Genomic DNA, 25354 nt, shown 5'->3' on the forward strand with positions numbered 1-25354 from the left:
TCGATTCTTCAAGAAAAAATTTTTCATGAAGAAAATTGAGAAATAGAACAATTTAACCTGGCAGTGCATTCTTTTTTCTTGTCTTTACAACTTTAATACGTTTCTTTTTAAAACAAAAAACTGAATTTGAGTCATTTCATCCAAGCAAAAAAACAGCAAGAAAAACTGCGTTATTTTCTTTAAACAGACTACGAGTAATATTCGGAATTCAAAAACCGTGACAAAACAAAGCTGAACATTGAAAAATCTAACTTAAGAATACGGTTTTAATTAAAATTTAATTAATTAAATAGTTTTCAGGAATTTTGCAAAAGACTTTCCATAAACCTGCTCTAAAGTGTATTATTTTCTTCTGTTCAACAGTTCAAACAGTTCTAAAATAAAGTAGAAAATTGCAATAAATTTAAGTTTGTTTTTTTAATCGTGTTTTTACATTTTACACTGAATTCGAGAAATTTGGTTAAAAATAAAATGTAAAATGGTTACATTTACATTGAAAATGTCTTGTTTTCTATTAAATTTGCACTTTTTGCAAACCAAAGTTAGAAACCACGCAAACAAATCAATTTGTTATTTTCTTTGTAGAACTTTTTTAATAAAAACGCCAAAGCAAAACTGAAAATGCCAACACTAAATTGAAAATGTTTTTTTTCTACTATTTTACTAGTGTTTTTTACCCAAACAAAGTATGAGAAAATTTTATAATAGATAGTTTTTATAATAGAAATAAGAAAAACCAAAAATATATTATACAGGGTGACTCAGTTATCGGTCTACAACTTTTTTGTAATTTGAAATGTTGCCATGCCGTTTTCACTATCCGATAGATCAGCTTAAAGTCCACAAACTGAAAATATTTGTATTGTACAAAGGGTGTATGCAGGGTGGTGAACGAAAGTTATATTTTTTTAAATCAAATACCCTATATATTTTTCCATAATTAGGTTCTACTTAAAAAACAACATAACTTTATTTAAACTATTATGGGTCTATTTCTTTTCATTTCGAAGCTATTCAACTTTTCGTTATAAAAAAGACCTAGTTTTCGAAAAATCACTGCAAAGTCATCTATAAACATTTTCTGAAAAATTTGCAACAGAAAAACTTATAATACTTAGTAGTTTTAGCAATAGTCGACTGCTACTTGAAACATGTAAGTAATGTACAGGGTGTGCCAAAACGATTTTCACAAACACGGTTTTAGAGTTCCACTCTGTACACAACACTCTGTGTATAATAAAAATATTTTTAGTTTGTGGATCTATCTGATAATAAAAACAGCATAGCGATATTTCAATTACCAAAAAAGTTATGGACCGATTACAGGAGTCACCCTGTATGTTTACTTAGGAGAATATCTGAAGACTAAGGAATAAAAGTCAGAAACGAGCAAATCGGTTTTATATTTCTGTGTAATCCTCTAAAAATTGCCATGTCCCTAGTTTTAATTTATCCTTAAAGCTTTCTTCCTTCATTCATCACTGACTGTTGCACTCCCTGACCTAACATTTACCTGTTCAGTTGTAATGGTCGCGTTTCACTTCTTTCTTTTCGATTAAATAAAGTCTCTTTAGTCGATTTATCTCTTTGTCATGACCGAATTTCCATTTCTGTAAATTATTCGGGGCATACTTTTCCAAGCCAAATGAGCTTTCCGAATAATTTATAGCTGGTTTTAGTGGTTCGCTTTTCTTTCTTTCGCTATAATTGCATTGTTTACGTTTCAAGTGAGCAACTTCGAAACATCTACATTTAAAAAGGCACTTGCTAAATTACCTGCGGAAGGTATTGGATTACTCTGCTCTAACCTGTTTACGTTCAAAAGCCAATAACGGAGACAACGTGACTTCATCTTTAACTTCCTCAATTCTTTATAAAAAAATATTTAAATATGAGTGAATTATGTCAATGTAAAAGTATTGTAGCATTTGTCCTTTCTATTTAAAATAAAATGTGAGAAAATCAACATGTTTACGAAACCATTGTTTGCAACAATAACTCCAGGCATCATTTCTGTTTTATTCACCGATTAAATATCAACAAATAAACATAACTTGCGCCAAGTACAATTAAACTACCATTTAACATGAGTTTTCCTCTTGGAATTAAATTGGCTGTGTTCAAGTCTTGTGATTTAGGATACATTTTTTATTAATTCCTACTACAAGATAAATAAAAACATAATTTTATTATTAAGTTTCATTACAAAAATAAATAACACGAACTACATTTTGTCAAAAACTTATAAGTATCTATTACACGAAAAAACCTATTAAGAAATTAATTAACTATTGAACTTAAATATTGTTCTATATTTGCTAATATAAAATTATTTTCTTTTTTCGTAAAAATTTACTTTAACCTAGAACGGAAATAGATATTTGTACTAAAATTAGACATCTCTGTATTTTACATTTTTTATTCATTTAACATTTTCAATTTCAGAATTTTTGCATAGTTTGTCACGAATTTTTCTACAACTTATTGATACAGTTTACAAAAATTTACATTTTATTCTATTGATCTAAGTCACTGAAAAAGTGATAAATTAAAAGACTATTAAACTGCAAAATAAGAATATCAAGAAATTGAAATACAAGACAGTAAAACAACGAAAAACTGAAAAATTTTGGAAATAAATATGAAATATGGGAAATTAAGAAACTATGAAGCTGATATACTAAGAACAAATTAAAAAACTGTGTGATCAAAACACAAAATAATGTCTGAGAACATAAACAATAAGAAGTTTGTTAAAAGTTGAATAACTTAAAAATGTTAAATGGTATACGCAAGTACTTAGTTTTACAGTTGGGAGTGAAATATTTCAGAAAAATCTAATGACAAACGCTTCAATCGTATTGAAATTTTTTGTGCGCCAGATAAACAAATAGGAGGTAATTTCTATTGGTCAATTCCAGGGACAAGTGAGACACCAGTGAATCGGTTTAAGAGCCGGTTTTTCTCGCAGAAGGGATTTTGCTTTAAATGTAGACAAAATAGTCGATTTGGCTTAATTTTTGAAAAGTTTTTTTTATAAAAACAATTTTTTTATTATTAAAAAACTAACAAACAACAAATTAACAAACAAAAACTATGAATCCTAGAAAAATAAGACTTTCACACAATAATTCAAATAAATGTTGTCGGCTTAGAAAAAACTTTAATTACAATAAATGAAATAATTAAAATAAATAAATTTTTAATACCAACATTAATTGACGAACACTGCAAATTTTTACACTTTAATGTATTTTTTTACAATTATGGTTGATTGTTAAAAATTAAAAAATATTTTAATATAGAATAAGAATATATATGTATGCATATTTTCAAAAATTAACACTTAAATTCTAATACTGACAAAGAAACTTTAACGATGAGAAACTAAAAACACAAAAAACTAAAAAATATTACGTACGGAATTCTGAGAAACTAAAAAAATAGAACTAGAAAAGCAAAACTCTAATAAATTAAATAAAACAAATAAACTAAGAAACTAAAAAGTTAAAAAATTTCAAAAAAGAAATTCAAAAAAACTTTGTAGGTCTAATAAGTGACTGAAAGAGTGATAATTAAAAAACTATGTAACTGCAAAGTACGGACATTAATAAGATAAGATAGTAAAATCACGACAAACTAAAAAATTCTGGAAATAAACAATATGAAATACTATGAGAATATTAAGAAGGCTAAAACACTAGAAGCCTGAGAAATAAAAAATCTTTAAATGTAAAATGAAACTTAAAAAGTAAAAATTTTAATGTAATGATTTTAAACTATTAGCGGTTTCAAAACTATAAAAACGGCAACGTCGCATTTTACCAAATTATTTTTTTAAGTAAGATTGATAAAATTGTAAAATAGTTAATAATGATTAGAGCCTTCATTGAAAGTGTAAATTACTGTACCTATAATTTTTTTGAAGTTCTTGAATAATTTATAACTAATTTTAAGAGAAAATGCAACGTTGGCGTTTTTATAGTTTTAAAATAGCTAAAAAATACTAAAAAAAATTGAAAAAATATCTCATTTTAAATTAGGAAGGTCATACACAATTGTACGATGTTTTGAACTCACAATTAATTCAATTTACGGATTAGAAAAATAAAAAGTGTGTTAAATATATTTAACAAAACAAATTTACTTCGAGTTTTAAGAAAAGTCCTGAAAAATTGTGTTATTACTGATTATTATTTTAACTATAACTTCGGTCAAATTAAGCAACTACACATAAAATACGCCTCATACTCTGATTATAAATTCAAATGATCCCATACGTATACACGTACCGTTATTTTGTGTCATTAAATACGCAAATATAATGAGAAAAATAATGGCAAATACTTTCACGAAAGTGTACAAATTATGCTTTCCCAAGTTAGAAACGATTGTGACCTCAATTTTAACTATCACTTTGTCAGAATTAAAAAGTTTTGATTGAAAAATGAATTAGAGAGGTGGATGAATTTTGTAAATTACATAATGCTCGACTACTTACAAGTTATTTCTTTAGTTCAGTTCTAAATCTAACACCTGCTCCCAACTGATACGGAAATCCCGTGGTAGAATTTTGACATTCTCTGACACCAATAAATCTAACTACTGCTATAAATTTATGTACAAAGTTTATATTATATCAAATGACACATCTCTTAGCCAGACGGTTTAGTCCTTTAGATAAATATTCGCGACGTCTTGACAAACTTTAAAAACGAGGAAAATAATAAAAGGAACTGCATAACTTAGTGTTGCGTAAACAATTATGCCTCATTATTTTATAAGTTTTTAGGAAAGTACCTGTAACTTGGAAAAATCTCGCAGTAAAAGTTTTTGTCACATCTTTCTCACAGTTGAAAAGCTCTGTTTTATTTTTTTTAAACATATTGATATAACCCAACATTAAACAAATTTTTGTTTTTTTGAACATCGAGAATTTAATTCGTCCAGCTATTGATTTTTTTATTTGCAAGTTTTTGTGTTGTTTTTCTTTGTCTTAGATAAGCGACTTTATACTTGAGAAAATTTGCTATTCGACCATTATTTATCATATTAACTTTAAATCTTAAAAAAACTTTCTTACAATAATGAACAATTGAGTTTAGAACTACTTTTCGGTTGAAGTTGAAATTTACCCGGCGCATCCACCATTTTTATTATTAAAAATTACAACTACAACGTTAAAAATTACAGGAAACTGGTACAATATTTTAAAAAGATTGTTTATATAATCAATAGGCAAACAACTACGTATAATTAAAATTTTATTACTATCATTCACTTTAAAAACACCTTTTTAAATTGAAATCTTAACCTCATGGAAAATATTGCGTATAACGACAAGCAAATATTTAAATAATAAACTTATTTTTAATGGATTTAAAGCAATTTTAAGCTTTTTTGAGTCTAATTTGATAAATAAAAAGTTGTACTCAACTCGTTTTCGTGTAAATCTGTTCATTTATTTCACCTCGTGAATGATAAACCACTCGTTTTCTATCCACTCGTAAAATAAAATGTCCGATTTACACTAAAACTTGTTAAATAAATAAATGATTACTAAACAGTTTTTTAAGTTATTATTATTAATCACATTTAAAATTAATGCCAAAAATAGAGCATCCAAAACAATGAAAATGATTTGTATTTTAAAGTTTTACCTTTAAAACCAGTAAAAGAGAAAATTCCAAAGCATTTTTTTTTATTTTTTGCACATCAAAAATTTTTTGTGCTATTCATTTCTTTTTTCTAGTTCATCTTCTTGAATATTTTACTGACTTGATTTGACCTGATAGTAATTTAAGGTAATCTAATCGAAAAAGATTACTGTTTTAGTTTTTTCCAAATGGTTACTGCTTTTAAGATTTTTTCTGTTATAGGTATTAATAATGTTGTTGGTTATTTCATAGATACGAGTAGAGGTAGTACAACTATCGGTAAAAAAATTTAACAAAAATTTCTCAATGTGTATATAAGAAAAAATTTTGTATTATACGCGTATAGAAAAGTTGGCATTATCTGCTCGTGAACACATCACATACAGATAATGAACAATTTTTTTTTACTTATGTAATAAACTACTATTTATTGCTTAACGAAATGGAAAAATCAAGCTTTTGAAAAAAAAAACAATTTAATATAATGACTTATAATTTGAGATAAGCAAATATAAAGTTAATTTCGGCACATCCACTGTTTTTGTTAAATGGTAATAGTTTTTTCAGTAAATAATAAAAGTTAAACATTATAAAAATTTGATGCCATATTTTTATAAAAAGATCGTTTAATATACACATATCGTTTGCTTATTTTAAAAATAAACACGTGTTTATTAAAAAAAAACTTTCGATTAAAGGTAGAGCAATGTTTTTCAAATTAAAAACTTTTTTATTTCGTCAGTAAAAGTCAGTAAAATTGTTTATAAAATTATGTTCTATAGAAAAGGGAATAGACTTGAAAACACATTTATTTTATTTCTGGTTTTTACTTCTTACAAAGACAAACGTTAAAATAAAACATGAGTTATTAAACAGTCTTTTTGAATTTGTCTTTTGTAGCGTTTATTTTTTTCCCTTTTGGAAAAATAAACAATTTGGTAACTGATACTAGGTAATTTTTGGTGATTTAACAAAAAAAAATATTGTTGTAGTTAGTATTTTCCAAATGGTAACGGCTTTTTTTGGTTACTTTATCATGTGGTAAAATTAGACAGGAAAAAAAGACGTTTGTAGTAATAAAATAGTTAAATTTAAGACGCGGTTATAACATAGGATACTCAAAGCTAAAAGTTAGCCCGGCGCATCCACCATTTTTGGCATTAGAAAAGTTTCCCCACTAAACAATAACAAAACGTTAAAAATAATGTAATGTAGATGTAAAATTTTAATAAAAAACGTTGAGTGTAAACTAAATGGCAACATACTTCACATATTATTCGTATTTTTTATTCCATGTTTTGCTTCGAGAATTTCGAGAATATACATATGTTTAGTTATTTTAAATAATTTTTTAAAAACGGGTAGATTTACACACCTCTTAATAAAAATTTTTACATTTCTTTAAAATAAGATTTTTACGAAACTATTTCTTTTTTTAATTTTAATTTTTGACTTTCGTTTTTTATGAAAATAAAAGTCAAAATAAAAGAAATAATTACTAAAGAGAATTTTAGTATTATCTTCCACATTGATGTATAAATTAGGTTTTAAAGTTTTAGCTTTAAATCATTAAAACATAAATTTCCAATTACAAAGAAAGAGTGCAAAGTGGCTTTTAATCAATTTGCAACATTGTTATATTTTGAACAACATAAGATTGTCAGTTTTTCTAGCAGGTACCAAAACTTTTGTGTACAAGGCATTGCTTTTTTCTAGTCTTTTTTTCTTTTTTTAAATAAACATTTGAAGTGACCTGACCTGACCTCCAAAAATTGAAATTTATAGAGTTGAAGAATTACTGCGAAAGGACCATTAAGAGAGTTATGCCGCGTTTCGCCTTATTACATAAGACATTATCAGACTGAAGAACAAGTTATTATATAATAGTATATAATTACATTAATTTTCCAACTCTATAAATTTTTATAATATGAGATACTGAAAACCATCATTTTTTAAAATAGCAGAAGTTTTAGCAGTGTTTTTCACAGCGTTAAAAATTGTGAAAATTTGATACTCCACTGTAATAAAGATACAGTTTATTAATATCCGATCGTTTGCTTATTTTGAAAATAGACGTGTACTGAATAAATTTTATTAAACAGTTTTTTGGAATTAATTAACTTATTTTTCAATATTGAAAGCAGTCCTTGCAAGTCTGTTTTTTCCTTTTTACAAAAATAAACAATTTAGTAGCTGATGTTAATTTTTGGTGACTTGATAGAGAAAATTTATTGTTGTAGTATCTTCCAAATGCCAACTGCTTTAAAAAAATTTTTGATTGAGTAACTATCTGATAAAATAACACATGCTGAAAAAGAATGTTTTCCAGTAATAAATCTTTTATTATTACGACTATATCTGAGTTAAGATATTCATAGCTTAAATTTATCCCGGCGCATCCACCTTTTTTCGGCATAAAACGTTTTCTCGCTAAACGTTCAAACACTAAAAACTATGAAAAATCGATGCAATATTTTAATAAAATAATTGTTTAATATGTATATATTGAAAGACAACAAAGGTCGAATATTTGTTTGTTTTATTTTTATCGTTTGCTTGTTTTAAATATAGAGAGGTATTAAATTATTTTAAATGATTTAAAAAAAAATATAGTTCAATATACTTCGAATAATTTTATTTAATAATGTAAATACTTGACAATTTTTTATTTCCTAGAAAAGTGTGAATCTTGAAAATACTGTTTTTATTTAAAAAAAAAATTGTTAAACATATTCTTAGAATTGTTTAACGTATTTCTTTAATTTTTTTAAATTATTAATTTTTGAGTTTTTCCTTCAAATCTATTAAAAGATAAGTTTTCAATTAAAAAAGGAGTGCCATGTGGGTTTCGATCAATATGTAATTTTCGTCTTTTGTTGTAATGTTAGACATTTAGGCACAAAAGACTTAATTTTGAAAACAAACATAAAATGATTGACAATTAATGCAATATTTTAGTAGAGGTTTTTAAGAGGCAACAAACTGGGTATTAATTTTTTTTCTTAAAGCATTATTCACTGTCATTCTTCAGTTTTCTTTTAGTCGTGCGATAATAAGTGCCTTTCCATTTTTTATGCTAATCACTTTAAGCAATGAATAACATTCATTGCAAGTAATTCAAGTGAAAAATCATGCATGAACATGTAATGCTAATGACGAAGATAAACATGATTTATCGCCACACGCATTAATGAATAATTAGATCTTGCCGCTGAAATAGAAGTGTTTCATGTTAAAGAAAATTTATAATGTTTGCTGAAACTATTAAGTAACAATCTACTGATACGTCTCTATAATAGTTTTACACTTGTTTCAGCTATTGATTTAAGACTTACACAGCTGAATAATATAATACGTATATATAAAATTTAGTGAGATAGCTTTTGTTAAAATGATTGGTTGAGGTAATAAAAGCTAGAATATTGTAAGAGCAGTAAGTACAACTATAAACTCTAGAATCAGAGATTGGAAAATTGGATTCAAGTAAAATATTTAGTTTCTACACACAAAATCCGTTTTCAAGTGTTTGCTGATACAACAGCTACGTTCAACAAACATAAACTTTACCTGGGGTATTTTAAAAAGTCTTAGGAGATTTGCTACTTGTATAGATGTCACACTGGAAGCCGCCCCAACAACTCCTGATATCACCTTTCGAACTTGGGTTTTGTTGCAATGATACTCCGCCCCATCGATGTTACTGATCGAACCTGAAACCAACACACAAACAATCAAGCAACAAAGTTGCGGAGTTTTAAATTGCGAAATACTGAGTAGGTTTTTTTAAAATTAAAAAAAAACATTATTATATTTGCAACGTTTTAAGATTTTATTATCTCTTAAACATTATTTAGATTAATTTAAGATACGATAGAACTTAAAAAAATTGTGCCTGAAGAAGGAATAATAAAATACTGAAACGATGCTTGAACATTTTTAATAATTCTTTTACACAATTTTATTTCAACGTTAAACTTATTAAATAAAAAATGGGAGAAAACAACACTTTTGAAACATTTAATCTAATTTAACACAAATTTGAAAACAGGGACAAATATTGTGGTTCGAAAAATGCACAATAAAATTTTGTGAAAAATAAATCAACCAGGAGAAACTTTTTGGGTGTTTAAAAATATTCTTGAGATTAAAGCGTACTTTTATGCAAAATTTTGTTACACAGACAAAAAAATGGTTTCGTGAAAACAGTTTCGAAATATTTTTTTAATTTTAGTTGTATTATGTTTTAGTAAGAGACAAATTGCAATATTTATTTAGGGAGTAACTTTCCGAGAGCCTCCACATGTCATTAATTGTATTTGTAAGTTTGGTTTTATTTTTGTAATATATTTGTAATTATTTGATTATTAGATTAGATTATTTAAATACGTATGAAAAATCAAATTTCCGTAATTTGTATGTTTAAAGTTAACTTTATGTTTTAGCTCCATTATTGAAGGAAGAATATTTGTAAGTTTATTTATACAGGATGGTCCATCTAAACCCCACATTAGAAATATTGGGAGTTCTAATAATGATAGTAATCTGAAATTGTGTATAGGACTATAATTTTTTAGGTCCTGCTCAATGAAAATATTTTCAAGATGGCGGCACTTCCGGTTATACCGGAAGTCGCTATCAACTTTCTTATTTTAAATGGAAAACTATGTTTTTTACTGCGTTTTTGCATTAGTTGAGTTATTTTAACGTCGTTTTTATCAGCTTACTCTATACCTGAGTATAACCATTTTCGAGGTTTAAGATTTTTAAAAATTTTTTAGATTCGCACCTGTCACTTAAAAAATCGGTAACTTAGTTTTAGAGTTTTCATATTTGGAAAATTAAAAGAGAAAGCTTATATCTGTTCTTCAGTCTGTTCAAAATTGGAAAAAAAGTTAACAAACCCAAAAGTTTTAAGGTTAAGTTTGGACAACTTCAAGTACTCATAACTTAATTTTTTCAAATGGGAAGTCTCAATTGTTTTTTACTAGATAGAGGAAAATTGTATTCTGCATCAATCTCTATTAGCATTTCCAAAACCTACCTGTGGTAATTTTGGAGTACTGTTGTTTGTTATGACATTGTAGGAAATTTCGTACTAACCACAGCTAATTAATTGTCCATAGTTTTTCATAAAACCATTTTTGATTAAACAAATGACAAAGTCTGCTCAAAACTGTGTTGTCCGTTCTGTGAAAACAAAATAAATTCATTGATTATTGGTTTAAAAAACTTAAATTTTTTACATTTCTTTTTCTTGTTTCTATGACAAACCTATACGAGAAGGCCGATGGCTAATGAATTTCTCAGTTTCAACAAAAAATTATTGTAATTGTAGTTATTGTAAAATAACTCTAGTAATCCAAAAACGCATTAAAAAATATAGTTTTCTATTAAAATAAGAAAATTGATATTTTTATTGAGTAAGACCTAAGAGATTATAGTTATATAAAATTTTTCAGATGACTATTTAATTACAACTACCAATACTTTAGACGGAACAGCCTGTATAAAACAAAAATAATTTGTATTTATTTATAAGAATGAATTTATTCTTTATAAAAACATCCAAACACATAAAATTCGTTTTTTTGAGCACATTAATCAAACGGGTTTTTTGTTTAGCTTATTTTTTATTTCATTACCAACGGAATGCACACAAATGTATAAAAAACGTTGTTTTTTAAAATGTATGTTTATAAAATCAACATACATTCCAGAGCTTTTAGTACATAAGTAGGTAGTAAATTACATATTTTGATTTAGCTGAAATACATACGATATATACTAATCGTATATATATTATTTTCCGCCAAGGAAATTACCAATAATAAATTAGTTTTGCTCATAATACAAATACTTGACAGAAATTCACCATAAACTAATTAACTAGTTTAGGTAAGTTAATAAAAAATGCAGGTAATAGATAAATCGTAAACAAAATTTATAAAAATATATTCACCATCAGTTAGTGTAGAATAAGAAAAAAATATATTAAAGGAATTTTACAACACTGATTGATTAACTGTTAATTTCAACAAACAAAGTTTAATTAACTGCTGCCAAAACAATTAAAATATTTTGATATACAAAGTTTATTATTAGTACCTAAAGCGATTTCGATTAATAATTTGCTGCATTAAATTGTACTTTAATGTAAAATAAGAAAGTTATAAACAACGACCTGAAAAGTTACAAGTTTCAATCAATATGATAATGGCCTGAATATCGAACGCCATACTTTGTAAATATTTCTAAGTATTGAAAATAAAAACATAATATTTATTGCAAAAAAATCCATTACAGAAACAAATAAAACGGCATACGTTTCGTAAAACTCATAAAATTCTTTATTGCATTATTTTTTGTTTTAACTTTCGGAAACACATGACAACGTATCAACTTCAAACTAGTTTAATTTGTAATTAAGTAATCAATTTATTAGTGTTTAATTAAATTTACTTGGCAAAACTATTACGATTAAACGTAAGCTGAAAATCAAAGCTACACAACTTAATTTAATTTTTGTATCTACTGATAATTAATTTAATATTAATTAATTTCTTAATTAATTAATTACCGGGTTTGGAAGCCAATCGTCAACTAACCAAATTTAAAAAATGTTTAAAAACACTGATTGGATTCGTAGACCTAACGTTTTTAACGTTACAACAGTTGAAAATTGAATAAAAAACGCAGAATATACAGGATGTATCAGAAATACAAAAATTTTCCTATATATTTCTATATTTTTATAAAAAAATTACAAATAGAAAAATATTTTATTTGTTGAGCTCTGTTAGCTGTTAAAATTAAAGCACGTATTTTTAATACACTCAGTATAGTAATAACTACTCTTGTATCTATTTTTGACAATCATTATAAAATATAAAGACATACAAAAAATAAATCGCAAATAAAGAAAAAGTAGTTAAAATCATACTTTTTGAAATAAAAAGAGCTTTTTTAAAACGTTGCTTGTTGACGTTGATTACTGGTTTTAAATTTTCTATAATTATACGTTCTGTTATTGCGTTACAAAATCGGTTAAATAATTACTAAAAAAAAAACACAAAATTCCATGTGGTTATTAGTTTAAGATTTTTAAGATACTACTGACAAGTTTCATATTATTTTCTCGATTGCCAACTCATTTTCCCAGTTTTAAGCCTAATTGAATACTTTAATCCAGAATAATAATTTTAAGTGCTCTTTAGAGACCTTGCCTTTATGGAATATTATTGCCATAAACTTGAAGCTTTAAATGCACGGGCCGCCAATAAACTTTCTGAAACTCATCGATAAGTTATCTTCATGAAGGTTTATGACCACTTCGGACATAGTTGTATAGTTTTAGTGATTAACGGGTTAGTCAGCAGTCTTGAGAGAATTCGAGTGAAAGACAATGAAAGCTTGAGACAGTTCGGGTCGTCCTCATTACGCCACCGTCAAGGACTTTACACCTAAAGCAATTTTATCAAGTTTTATTTAAAAATTATATGAAGAAGATAAACGGTTCTGTTGGTAGCTGGAAATTGTAGATAGAGAACAGACTAATATCAAATAACTCAAATCGGGCTTAAAACCGCAAGAAGGAGGCTCGTGGTTCAGGAAATTGCGCATCTTTGATGAGGCGCTGCATCTGGAATGTGTTGGTTTAATAGAAACCGCTAATATTTTCATTAGAACGATTTCCATTGTTCTGCGTGAAATGACCAACAATAATAATAATAATAATAACCTGACGAAAAATAATAGAAGAATAACCAATAAGAAAATAATAAAAAGCAAAAGGAATATCTTGAAAAAAAAAACAAGAAATTAGAAAAATATGTTTGTATTTTATTGCGAAAATTCTTCACTAAAAGTTTTTCTTTAAGAAAATGACCGGAACTGTATAAGTTTGTTATAATATAAGAGAGTGTTTTTCCAAAAACCAACAATATTAAGCACAAAAACATGATGGTAACTTTTTGTCAAAAACTTAAAAACGTCGATTACACAAAAAAGCTAAAAAGCAGTTAATTTGCTGTTGAACTGTTGTTGCTGTTGAATTTTGTCCTAAATTTGCTGTAGTAAAATTAGTTCGACTTTCCGTAAGAATTCATCTAAACCTAGCAAATTAACACTCTGAATGGAAATACATATTAGTAATAGAAACAGGTACATCTGTATTATCAGTATTTTTTCATTCAATTAACATTTTTATTTTCAATAGATTTTTATTTTCCGAATTTTTGTATAGTTTGTCACTAACAAATTTTTCTACAACTCCTGGAGTATGTTTTACAAACATTTACAATTTATTTATGAGCTTAAGTATTGTGTCTAATTTTGTTATCTTATTTACTAAAATTTCAGAGTGAAAATGTAACTCATTTTGTAAAGAGGCTTGACTAAGATAATCTTTTGCATTTGCAAGAGCTTGCAAATTTTCAAAAGAAGAAAAACACTAGTAAATTGAACACTGATATTTTGAATGAAAAACGAATATACTAAGAGATTGGAAAGCTAAAAAGATTAAAAACTGATACAAAAAAATTTCTAAGTTTAGAAGACTGAAAGTGAATCTGAAACTAAAGAACTGCAAAGTAAAAACATTAAGAAATTAGAAAATTTTAAGACAGTCAATCCAAGAAAAACTTAACAAGTTAGAAAATTTAAAAAAAATGAGAAATAAAATGAAATTAAAAAGCTGAAGTGCTTACTAAAAATAAACTTAAAAACTGTGTAATCGAAGTACCAAGAAACTAAGAAATTAAAAAGTCTAGACGCCTGAGAACATAAAATATAATAGGTTTGTTAAAAATTGAATAACTTGGTAAGTTAATAACTAAAAAGATGACCTATTATTTTGCTGAATAACTTGCGAAAAGTTTGAGTTTAAACACGAATTAATTTATGAAAAACAAATCGATTCATAATTTGTCCACTATTTTTGAACATAAGAGTAATAGACTACTTGACATTTTCTGGGAAAAATGAGACACCAGTGAACTGGTTTTGGGACCGGTCTTTTTCACAAAACTGCATTTCTTTTGCTTTATATGCTTATTTTTTGAAATAATTAAATTTTTGACGAAAATACACTTTTTTAATTTATTACAGAAAAATTATAATTACTATTATAATATGTAAAATAAATAAATGTTTAAAATAAAAATTAGCAATTGCTGAATATTGCAATTTTGATTCGACTATTCTACGTCAATTATTTTTTTATTGCAAAAACAAGGTTTAAAATTAAAAAATAATTGAAAGTAGAATCATATGTATATTTCCAAAAACTAAAAATTCAAACACTGTCAATGGAACTTTAACGCTAAAAATTTAAAAACAAAAAATATTGACACTGAAATTCTGAAGAACAGTATGACGGAAAATTAAGAAACTGAAAAAAAACCAAAACTGGAAAAAATCACTAATAAATTGAAACATGAGATTCTGAATAAAAAATATAAAAAAAACTTAGAAAGTGGAAAACAAAAAACTACAAAACACTAAGATTTAAATTCTGTAGATCTAAGTGACTGAAAGAATGACAATTAAAAAGACTGTGACACTGCAAATTAAGAACATTAAAACATAAAACAGTAAAACCACAAAAACCTAAAAAATTAAGAAAGTGAATAATTTGAAATGAAATTTGAAAAAAGCTGAACTACTGGAAACCTAAGAAACATAAAATATTTAGATGTAAAATAAAATAACTATGAAATTGAAAACTTTGATGTGATGATTTTAAAATAAATACTAAAAATTACTAATTGAAAAAATTGAATAAAATTTTTTTTAATTAACTCGGTTAAACTGTAGGATGTTAAAACTCATTTAATATATTACAATTTGGTTCAAAAATTTAGGAAAAATAAAAAAGGTGTTAAATATTTCAAATTTTTACAAAACAAATGTGTCTGAAGTTTTAAGAAAAGTTTTTAAAATTGCGTATTAGGAAAGTTTCCTAAAATCAGGCCTCTAAAATAGTTAGAATAACATTTTCAGCAAATGTATGATTTTTTTCAATTAAGATAATATCTTCTTAAATCGTAATTCCGAATTAGTTCCAAGATTTTTGACGTTATTGAAAACTCGTACGTATTAGAGCCACTTTTGAGATTAGTTAATTAATTAATGATTGCGTGGTGCATATATGTAGTAATAATTTGTTTTTTTTTTTAGTCAGATATGAATGAAAAAAATTTCTGAAATTCACAGTGGGGACTTTATCTTTATCAAAACTCTGAAACAATCATTAAGAATTTTTTCTAAGGCTGTAACAATACTATGATTTTTTCGATAAACTGGTAATATGCCAATTAATGGGTCTCAAGTCAAAGCATGTATTGGTATTTTTAATTTTGTACAGTAATTTTCCACAACCTCAATGCAGGATTTAAAAATTATCAGTTACTTGTCATCAATAGAAGCAAGCTGAAGATGAAAATAGATATTAACTTTAATGTTTTAATGACCATAATGTTTGTCATAACGAGTGAGCGCAGAATAGAGAAATAGAAAAAGTAATTAACTAAAGAAGATACTTCATGCAACCAAATTATAAATAATTGGCATCGTCCGAAAAAGTATTCACCAATTGATCATTAAAAGGTTAACGAGTAAAGTTTGTGCTTTGCAGTGCCATACATATGTATTCAGATATTAAAGCCGGATGTTGTAACGGAAGAGAGGTTCATCCGCAATCCTTGCTACTTCAGACACCATGCCGGTGATATGTAGCCGGAATAATATATTAGACTTGGAGCGAAACGAAAAAAGAACACCTCGGCCCGTCGTGTCTAGAATAATTTAACTTGTCTGAGTTTTCTCTGATGTTACCTTTAAAAACACATACAAATGTAAAGTCAATGTTTTCGCACGAAAATTAAAGGAATTGAACTGATCTTTGGAAAATCACGAATTTTGTTTTTACTGTTTTTTTGTACTTTAGATTCGTCCCAAATAAAGAATATAAAATAATTCAATTCAATTTATAATTACCGGACACAGGAAATTGCTTTTCGGAACATTTCTGTATCGAGTAATAAAAAGCAACAAGTGTTAATTTTTTCATCCAATAAATTAATCAATCCAAGTTGTCAGTAAATGAACACCAACAAATTAATAACTTGATTCGTGCGAATGGTGGAAATAGAAATATCGCTGTCAATGTGGTATATAAAATATTTTTGTAGTGTATTAGTGGAAGTTTTCTTTATAAGATAGTGTCAGGATTTAATATTTGTATTTATAAAAAGAGGATAATAAATATTTATTTCGTCGCTAATTGTTTTTGGATTTCTGTACTTTATAATTTCTTAAAAAAAAACATTTAGGAATAAAAAAAAATTTCGACATTTAACGGAACGGGACGGTTCATTATTTACTCAAAAATTTAAAGCATTTAAACTAAAAATTACACATCAATTTTTTTCAGATACTTGTTTAGTATAGAAATGCGCCACTTTGCCCTTATTTAACCAACCTCGTATTTTTTATAATTGTTAGGTATTTATGTAGTATAAAGAAAGCGAAAAAACAAAATAGATAATATATTATTTTTAAAAGGTAATACCTTTTGAAATAAATTAACCAAGAAATTTACAAACTACCCGCTATTTTAGTAGAAACAGCGATTTGTATTAAAATAGCCAACGGTTTGGTTAGTTTACAAACAATATAATCAAGGTTATATCATTAGCAGTAACATTTATTATATTTTTGTTGTTGTATTGTTGACTGTAATATCAGATTAAAACCCATTTCTTCTTTATCATCGCATTATTTTAACTTCGAATTTAATTTTGAGAACTGTCATTAAAATTTACTGTAAATTAAATAAAAAACAAACAGTAAAAATTCTAATTTTAGGGTTTCGGTTTATTCAAAAGTGAAAAGTACAGTTTTTAACTGATTCTCATCTAGTTAACTTTGAAATGTAAAAAAATTTGTGCCGCTCTGATCAATTGAATTTTCTGTCAATAAATGTCTAAACTGTCAGGTCTGAAATTTACAAATTGTCAATTAAATAATTTTAAAAATTTTGTTAAAATGCAACTAAATTGATACATTGTGCAAGAAAACACTTTTATTGTCGAAGCTTATTTCTGAACTGGAGACTTAATACATGGAGAATAGTAATATTTGGTGTTTAAATGCCTGTCATTAATTCTATAAAGCGGCATATCTGATTTTGCATAGAAAATTTACAGACTACTAAATGAGAATCATTTAAAAACACATTGTATAATGTTTTATTGTAATGTGTGATTTTCTTAAAGTGTCGGAGATGTTTTCTGTAAATTAGGTCTAAAAACAGGTCGCCAGGAGCCACTTTAAATGTACCTCAACGGATTTTGCTCACAACAAGCTTTTTTGTACAAGTTTCCCAATTAAATTGTCTAAAACACATTTCAAAGACCAGAAAGTTATTATAACCATAATTTTTTTGTGTGGTTTTATGTTCTATTTTATTATCAATTTTTTTAAAAGTGATATAATTATAAAAAAATGTTTTCTATATTTACCTGTAAACGATCCAATTTAATAAAAAAATGTCAAGTGGTAATTCAATGTGTGTCAAAAACGATGCTTTTAAAATATTTCAAAAATAAGAAAGATACTTTGTGCTTGCGTTCAGCGAAATTACAAGCCAAAAAACACTACAGATTAATTAACTGTATTAGTACCAAAAGTTTAAAAGTAGTTCTTTTAAAAAAACAAGTTTCTTGAATATCAGTTAATTAGATTATAAAGATATTTTTGCGTAGATAAAAAATGGTGGATGCGCCGGGTTGCTTCTTAATAATATAAATATAGGGCCTTATTCCTTTGATCAATTTCAAGTTTTTTAATACTTTAAAACTTTTATACGTAATTTTGTATTCTTATCAGACCTTTACAACTTTAATTACTGTATTTTAGAAAATATTAATTGAACTATAAAATGATAGATCTACAAACCAATAATAGTTCTACAAACCAAGAGTTAAAACGAGTGGTTTATCATCCACGAGGTGAAATAAATAAACCGATTTACATGAAAACAAGTTGGATACAACATTTTGTTCTTCAAATTAGACTTAATAAGACTTAATATTTGTTCAAATTTGTTAAAAATAATCTAACATTGCGTACTGAGAAATGCCAAACAGTTGTAAAAATTGTCTTACACAGAAGAAAAACCGGAATTGTTTTTTAATTGTTATGAGTAATTTGTCTGTAGCCTTTATAACTTTTTTTTATTAAATATAATGCTAGATTTAAATTATCATCGTGTAAATATGTTTTGTGAATTATTTGTTGAGGTATAAAAAATACTTCGGTAACCGTATTTAATGTCAATACAAATGAACGAGTTTGCCTGAAAAGGGATGTAATGTGGACGTTATTAATTTTATTATCGATTTAATTCCTGTTATGTAAGTCTTTAACAAATGCTTTACATATTTCATCACTTATTATTTGTACACAAGACAATCCGTTGACGTAAAATTATAGTGGCACCTGGCGACCCTTGAACCCTTAAAACAATAATCTGACACTTTTAAATCACCTATAATTGATTATTTCCGAATTTATACCGTTTCTACGATTTAAAGTTACAGGGATAAAAGTGACAAAATTGGTTTTAATTTTTGTAATTGACTATTATCAGTTAACTATTAACCGCCTTAAAAACTAGTTTATTAAGTTACAATTACTGACAATACTGAAGTAAATGTCTGTTTTATTATTAAATTGGAGTTACTTTTAACATGACTCTATTACATTTTCACAAGTTAACTCCAATCACGCAAAGCGTGACAATAAGATCGTTATCAACAGCAGCAAAATGAAATCTGATAAAAAGAACAAGGATTCTAACGTTAACGTTAATGTAAATGTTAGTTATTAATAAATAATTCAATACAACATTTGAGTTTACTACTTTTACTACTCGAGCCAACTGTCTAAAAATCTGATTTAATTTTATTATGCACAAATACTTCTTGCATTTTTAATTTAAACAAATAAACATTATTATAAAACGTGTGAAAGAATATTTCGAAAAAAATTGATAAATATCGAGAAAAACATTAGTATAAAAATAGTTTGGAAACGTATAAAGTGAAAAATTTTGTTTTAGTTTAGCTGACATAAAATATTCGTTTGCTAATACATCATGTTAATGTTGTTGTCACGTCATCGAAGAATAATTTTGACATAACCTTCTGTATAGCGAGAGCTGAAGGTAAATATATTTAATACGACACCCCTAAAGCAAATATTTGCCTATACCGCCTGCATACATAATAATTATTCAAAAACCTTAACGCTTTTAAAACCGATGCTGTTAAATTTGCAAAAAGCTTATTTTCAAACGTTGACAAGCTAAATATTTGCTCAATGATCGGTGAATATTACAACAACATAATTTTTAATCGAGGTCTCAAAGTGATTAAATAGTCCCTCGATATTACACATCTTTATCACAGTCTTTATTATTCATAATTCAGATCAAATTAGGTAATTACGTAAAAGTGGAGCGGATTACGGTCACACCTGTTGACACACCTTGACATACGGTATGGTATCGGGTCAACAACCCACAGGCATTTTGATTAGTTAAATTACTTCAAGGCACGTCTGGAAGTCAGACCCTTTTGCTCCCTCAAAGTGTTTCTAAATGCTTTTAAAAGGTTTTTGTTCCTTTTAACTTTTATTCAATAATACGTTATACAGGCTGATTCTTTAAGGGCCTACATTAGAAACTTTTTGTTTTCTTACATAATAGCTAGAGCCTGAAGATTCTGTATACAATCTAAATCGACTAAATTATACTCAATATCATCAAAATTACAACACCAAGAAGAAATAGAAATTTTTTGATGAAACTTGGCACAAATGTTACACTATTAGGAGAAGTTAAATTATTAAAATCTGAACGTTTTTAATCAAGTAATAAAGAAGTTTTTAACAATTAAACTCTTTTACCAGCAAATGTGGTTTTGCGTTTCTGACAATTTTTGAAGTGTTTTTTTCTAAATTCGTTTAGTTTTAAGTGTTATGAAAGCGAAAAAGAAAAACCAAAAGAAAACAGTCCAAATGACCAATTTCGATGGTAAACACTCCAAAGTGATAAAAAACGACCTTTAAGCCCACCCCTTGGGCAAAGTCTTGTAATTAAATTATAGCCATACTCCGAAGACGACTATTTTGGACTTCATTTTTTTTTTTGCGCTGTCCTGAGCCTTTTCCAGTCTATGACTAATAACATTGCTTAATGGTAATTCGATTTCTATCCAAACGACTAGCAATTTCTCTAAATGAAAATCTCCTATTTGTAGTCCAAAAATTATGTCTCTTTCAAAACTGCTAATTGTTAGTAGTTTTAGTTTTGTCGTCTCCAGGCTTAATTGCACTTTTAGAACACTTAAGCTTAAAAGAATTTAGAGAAAAACACATAAAAAATAGTCAGAAAAGCAAAAAATTTGAAGAATCACACTTGCAGTGCTGGTAAAAGAACTTAAATATAAAAAACTCCCTCACAACTTGATTAGAAGAGTTCAAATTTTAATCATTTATTACTCGCTAATAGTCGACCATTTGTGCCAAGTTTCGTCAAAAAATTCAAATTCCTTCTTGGTGTTGCAATTTTTATGACATTGAGTATATTTTCAAAATGGCTGAGTTTTCGGAAATACAAAAAATTGGTACCAAGTTTAAAATTTTAAATAAAAACCACCTATTTTTATTATACTTTTAAATTCGCCTTTTGAAACTGAGTAAAATTTGTTAGTATAGTTTTGGCGTATGTCAATTTTTTTATACAAATTTTCACGAGCAGAGGTTTATTTAAAATATTACAGCGTCTGAACCCTTTACAATAAGAGAATAATTCTTTTTGCATTTGATAGCCAAAGGTTCAAAGGGTTCTCTTAAATTCTTAGAATTGTCAACTGTCTAGCTGCAAGCCTACTATGATTTTTGGAAAATGATGATTAAAAAATGATTGTAAAACAGTTTTTTCTTATGGAATAACCTTGATTTTTCAATGGCAATCAAAAGAACATTATTTTCATTTTTAGTCAAGTAAACTTTTAAAAAATACGACAAAATTGTGTTATTAATTAAAAAAATTGTCCTATTTGTTCACTATTTTCATTCAAGAAATTCAAAATTATATGGCAGTCTGACTGAGTTACTTTACATAATGGAGGTTTTCAATGTATTTTTTTTAAATTAAAGTTTAATGCAATTCTATTCGAAATGTAGGATTTGAGCGGTCAAAACGTTTTCTAAATGCTCAAAAAGTGTAAGACAGGAAAGTGGCAAATTCAAAGCGATGTCTTATGCAGACTTAAGTCCTGGTTGAGTTTGCGCGGTACAAAGGCTTGTTGCAAAATTTCTTGATTGAATTATTTTTTAAGAGCTTGAAAAAAATTAAAGAAAACGACGTAAAATTAGCTTAACATATACGCTTTTATATTTTACACCTAATACTAGGCATTGACCATAGTCATTTATTTTTAACTTCATTTTCTTGGGCAAATATTCGTTCATAACAAGTTGAGATTTGACAACGTGGCATGTTTCTTTAATTTTATAGGTTAGTGTCTTTGCCGCCGAAACAGTTAAGTTTAAAATGGTTAGTTGAAAATTTGCTTTATCATAATTTTTTGTAGCGACTGTTTATAACTTTTTCTCATTTATTTTTTTAGATTCATAGGTTATGGGTTATATACTTTGAATATCTATTAACAAATCTTTATTCTAGCATTCATTGGAAACCTCCATTCATTGAATTATAATAAACCATAATTAAATATTATTGTTTTACTGCTTATTCAATAAGAAACCAGCTAAAAACTTAATGAAAAATTGAAGTTTGATGATTGTTAGAGATAAAATGCATTTTGTGTGATTTTTCCAAAAACTGTAAGAGATTGGTATAGGATGTATTGATAAAAGTCAACATGAATATCGATTTATCAATCTTTCGATTGCCGTTAAGTAAATAAAGTCGTTCCATTTGAAAAAACTGAGTTATAGCAATTTTTTTGATAATCCTTTTGAAAAAATCATACTAGCCATGAATTGTGACAGTTAACAATTCTGAAAATTTTAGAAATTTTTTCAAACCTTCGGCTATTGAATGAAAAAAAATCACTTATTGCAAAGCGTTCAAGGGCTGTGATATTTTAGATAAACCTTTGCAAATAAATATTTTAACAAAAAAATGACATGTCAAAAACTATATTATTAAAATTTTTAACCATCTTCCAAAGTCTATTTGTACTACTTGAAACAATTTAAACGGAGTCTAAAGTTTTATTTATTAAGCAAGTGCTTTTATACCTTAAGCGAATTTTTCCTAGAACTTATGATGTATCGTAATATGTTATTTAGATTTGTTTTAGTTAGTTTTTATATTTTTATAACTATATTTTATAACTGTATAATTTTAAGTTTGTATAATTTATGTTTTTATATTTTTTGTTGACATGTTCTACGCCATTTTGTTCTTTTTGTGAATAAAGCTTCATTCTAGTCTATTCTATTCTATGACAGATAGGTAAATTTTACTCAGCTTGAAAAGGTGAATTAAAAAATGCAATGAAAATGTTTGGTAACTTTTAAAAATTTCAAACTTGGCGTCAATTTTTTGTAGATCCAAACGTTCAGCCAATTAGAAAAAAATTGAATTAAACTCACAATGCCTGATTGGGATGATATACAAAATTTTAAAGTTCTAGTTATGTTAAAAGTTGGTAAGTTTCTAATATAAGCCCTAAAAGAATCACCCTGTCCAGATCTTGGGTTTTAGGTTTAAGTTTTAAAAGTTTGAATCGAACCGGTTCTTTGTTGGGGTTAATTCATTTACTTCATATTGCAAGTGGTTTGAAGTTATTCCGTGATTAAAGTTTGGTTAAGGAAGTTAACAATAACTTATAAATCTTGCGGTAAGTGTTTCCAAATAGCAATCTGAAATTTAAGTAAGCGCAAGGAAAATCAATTCGTTGGCTGCGGAAATGTTGGTTTTGTAATTCAATAAAAGAATTGTGTGCAACTGAAACTTTTTTTTGTGTGTAAGGCATAACTTTAAAATCAAATCATCCAGCACGTTTCTACAGTTGAGACACAATTTCCGCTGTGTTTTTATTTGCGGAAGAGACACGTTACCTGTTCATGAAACATGAATTATTCAGCTTTTCGTGAAAAATACGAACTTTATTATAATGAAGGAAGTCCGCACGAGTTCAAGAAGTAATAATGAAACGTTTTGTTACATGTCGCTGAATTGTTGACTTGAATAAGAATTATTTGTGTGAAGCACATTGATCAATGTTCGAAGCGACGACCAAATTTCATTTTTTTGCTAAATGCCTGACACGTGATAACTGGCACAGCTATGTTACAGTATCTTTGGTCATTAGCGCGTTTATTCGTGGTATCGGTTTCACATTACAAAGCACTGTCATTAGTCGACCTTGTTGCAAAATTCCAAAACGAAGCTCCGAAATTATACACTTCAGCTTTAGTTTGATCTTTTTTTTTTTCGTAACCATCACTTTATTAAATTCAGAAAATAAAAGTAGTAAAATTATTGGCTATTAATTAATATTATAAAGTTCAATGTGATTCTCATCTAGTCGTCTGTGGATTTCTCATGCAAAATGAAAAGTGCCGCTTTATAGAATTAATAACAGGCATTTAGACACCGAATATTACCATTTTCCATCTGTTAGGTCTCCAATCGGGAAATAAGTTTCGACAATAAAAGTATTTTCTTGCACAGTGTAACAATTTAGTTACATTTTAACGAAATTAAAAAAAAATTAATACAATTTTACAACTGACAGATTTGACATTTATTGACAGAGAATTCAATTGAGCAGAGCGTTACAAATCTTTTTACACGTAAACCAATTTCAAAGTTAACTAGATGAGAATCATTTAAAAACACATTCTATAAAAAGTACGTTCTTGTTTGGATGAAGCACAATATCTTTTCATTTTAGTTTTTACAAACAAAAACTGCAAACCTTAGCACATAAAACCAAATTTTTTCTATTAATATTACTATCTCAACTAACAAGCACAATTTCGCATTTTTGATTTGTGGAGTAGAAATAGAAATAGAATAGAAATAGAATAGAAATAGAATAGAAATAGAATAGAAATAGAATAGAAATAGAATAGAAATAGAATAGAAATAGAATAGAATAGAAATAGAATAGAAATAGAATAGAATAGAAATAGAATAGAAATAGAATAGAAATAGAATAGAAATAGAATAGAAATAGAATAGAAATAGAATAGAAATAGAATAGAAATAGAATAGAAATAGAATAGAAATAGAATAGAAATAGAATAGAAATAGAATAGAAATAGAATAGAAATAGAATAGAAATAGAATAGAAATAGAATAGAAATAGAATAGAAATAGAATATAAATAGAATAGAAATAGAATAGAAATAGAATAGAAATAGAATAGAAATAGAATAGAAATAGAATAGAAATAGAATAGAAATAGAATATAAATAGAATATAAATAGAATAGAAATAGAATAGAAATAGAATAGAAATAGAATAGAAATAGAATAGAAATAGAATAGAAATAGAATAGAAATAGAATAGAAATAGAATAGAAATAGAATAGAAATAGAATAGAAATAGAATAGAAATAGAATAGAAATAGAATAGAAATAGAATA

General features: G+C 26.7%; 1 protein-coding gene across 6 annotated transcripts in view; it reads right to left on the reverse strand.

Moving 5' to 3' along the window:
• Positions 1 to 25354, reverse strand: part of LOC656715 (metabotropic glutamate receptor 2) — a 419913-nt gene that overhangs the window by 81236 nt on the left and 313323 nt on the right. For all 6 annotated transcript variants that reach the window (XM_064354798.1, XM_064354797.1, XM_064354799.1 and 3 more), the window contains one exon: positions 9228 to 9370. In XM_064354798.1, coding sequence (XP_064210868.1) covers positions 9228 to 9370 — 143 coding nt within the window. The remainder of the gene's footprint in view (positions 1 to 9227; positions 9371 to 25354) is intronic.

This window comes from Tribolium castaneum, chromosome 2, assembly GCF_031307605.1.
Source record: "Tribolium castaneum strain GA2 chromosome 2, icTriCast1.1, whole genome shotgun sequence".
Taxonomy (NCBI): domain Eukaryota; kingdom Metazoa; phylum Arthropoda; class Insecta; order Coleoptera; family Tenebrionidae; genus Tribolium; species Tribolium castaneum.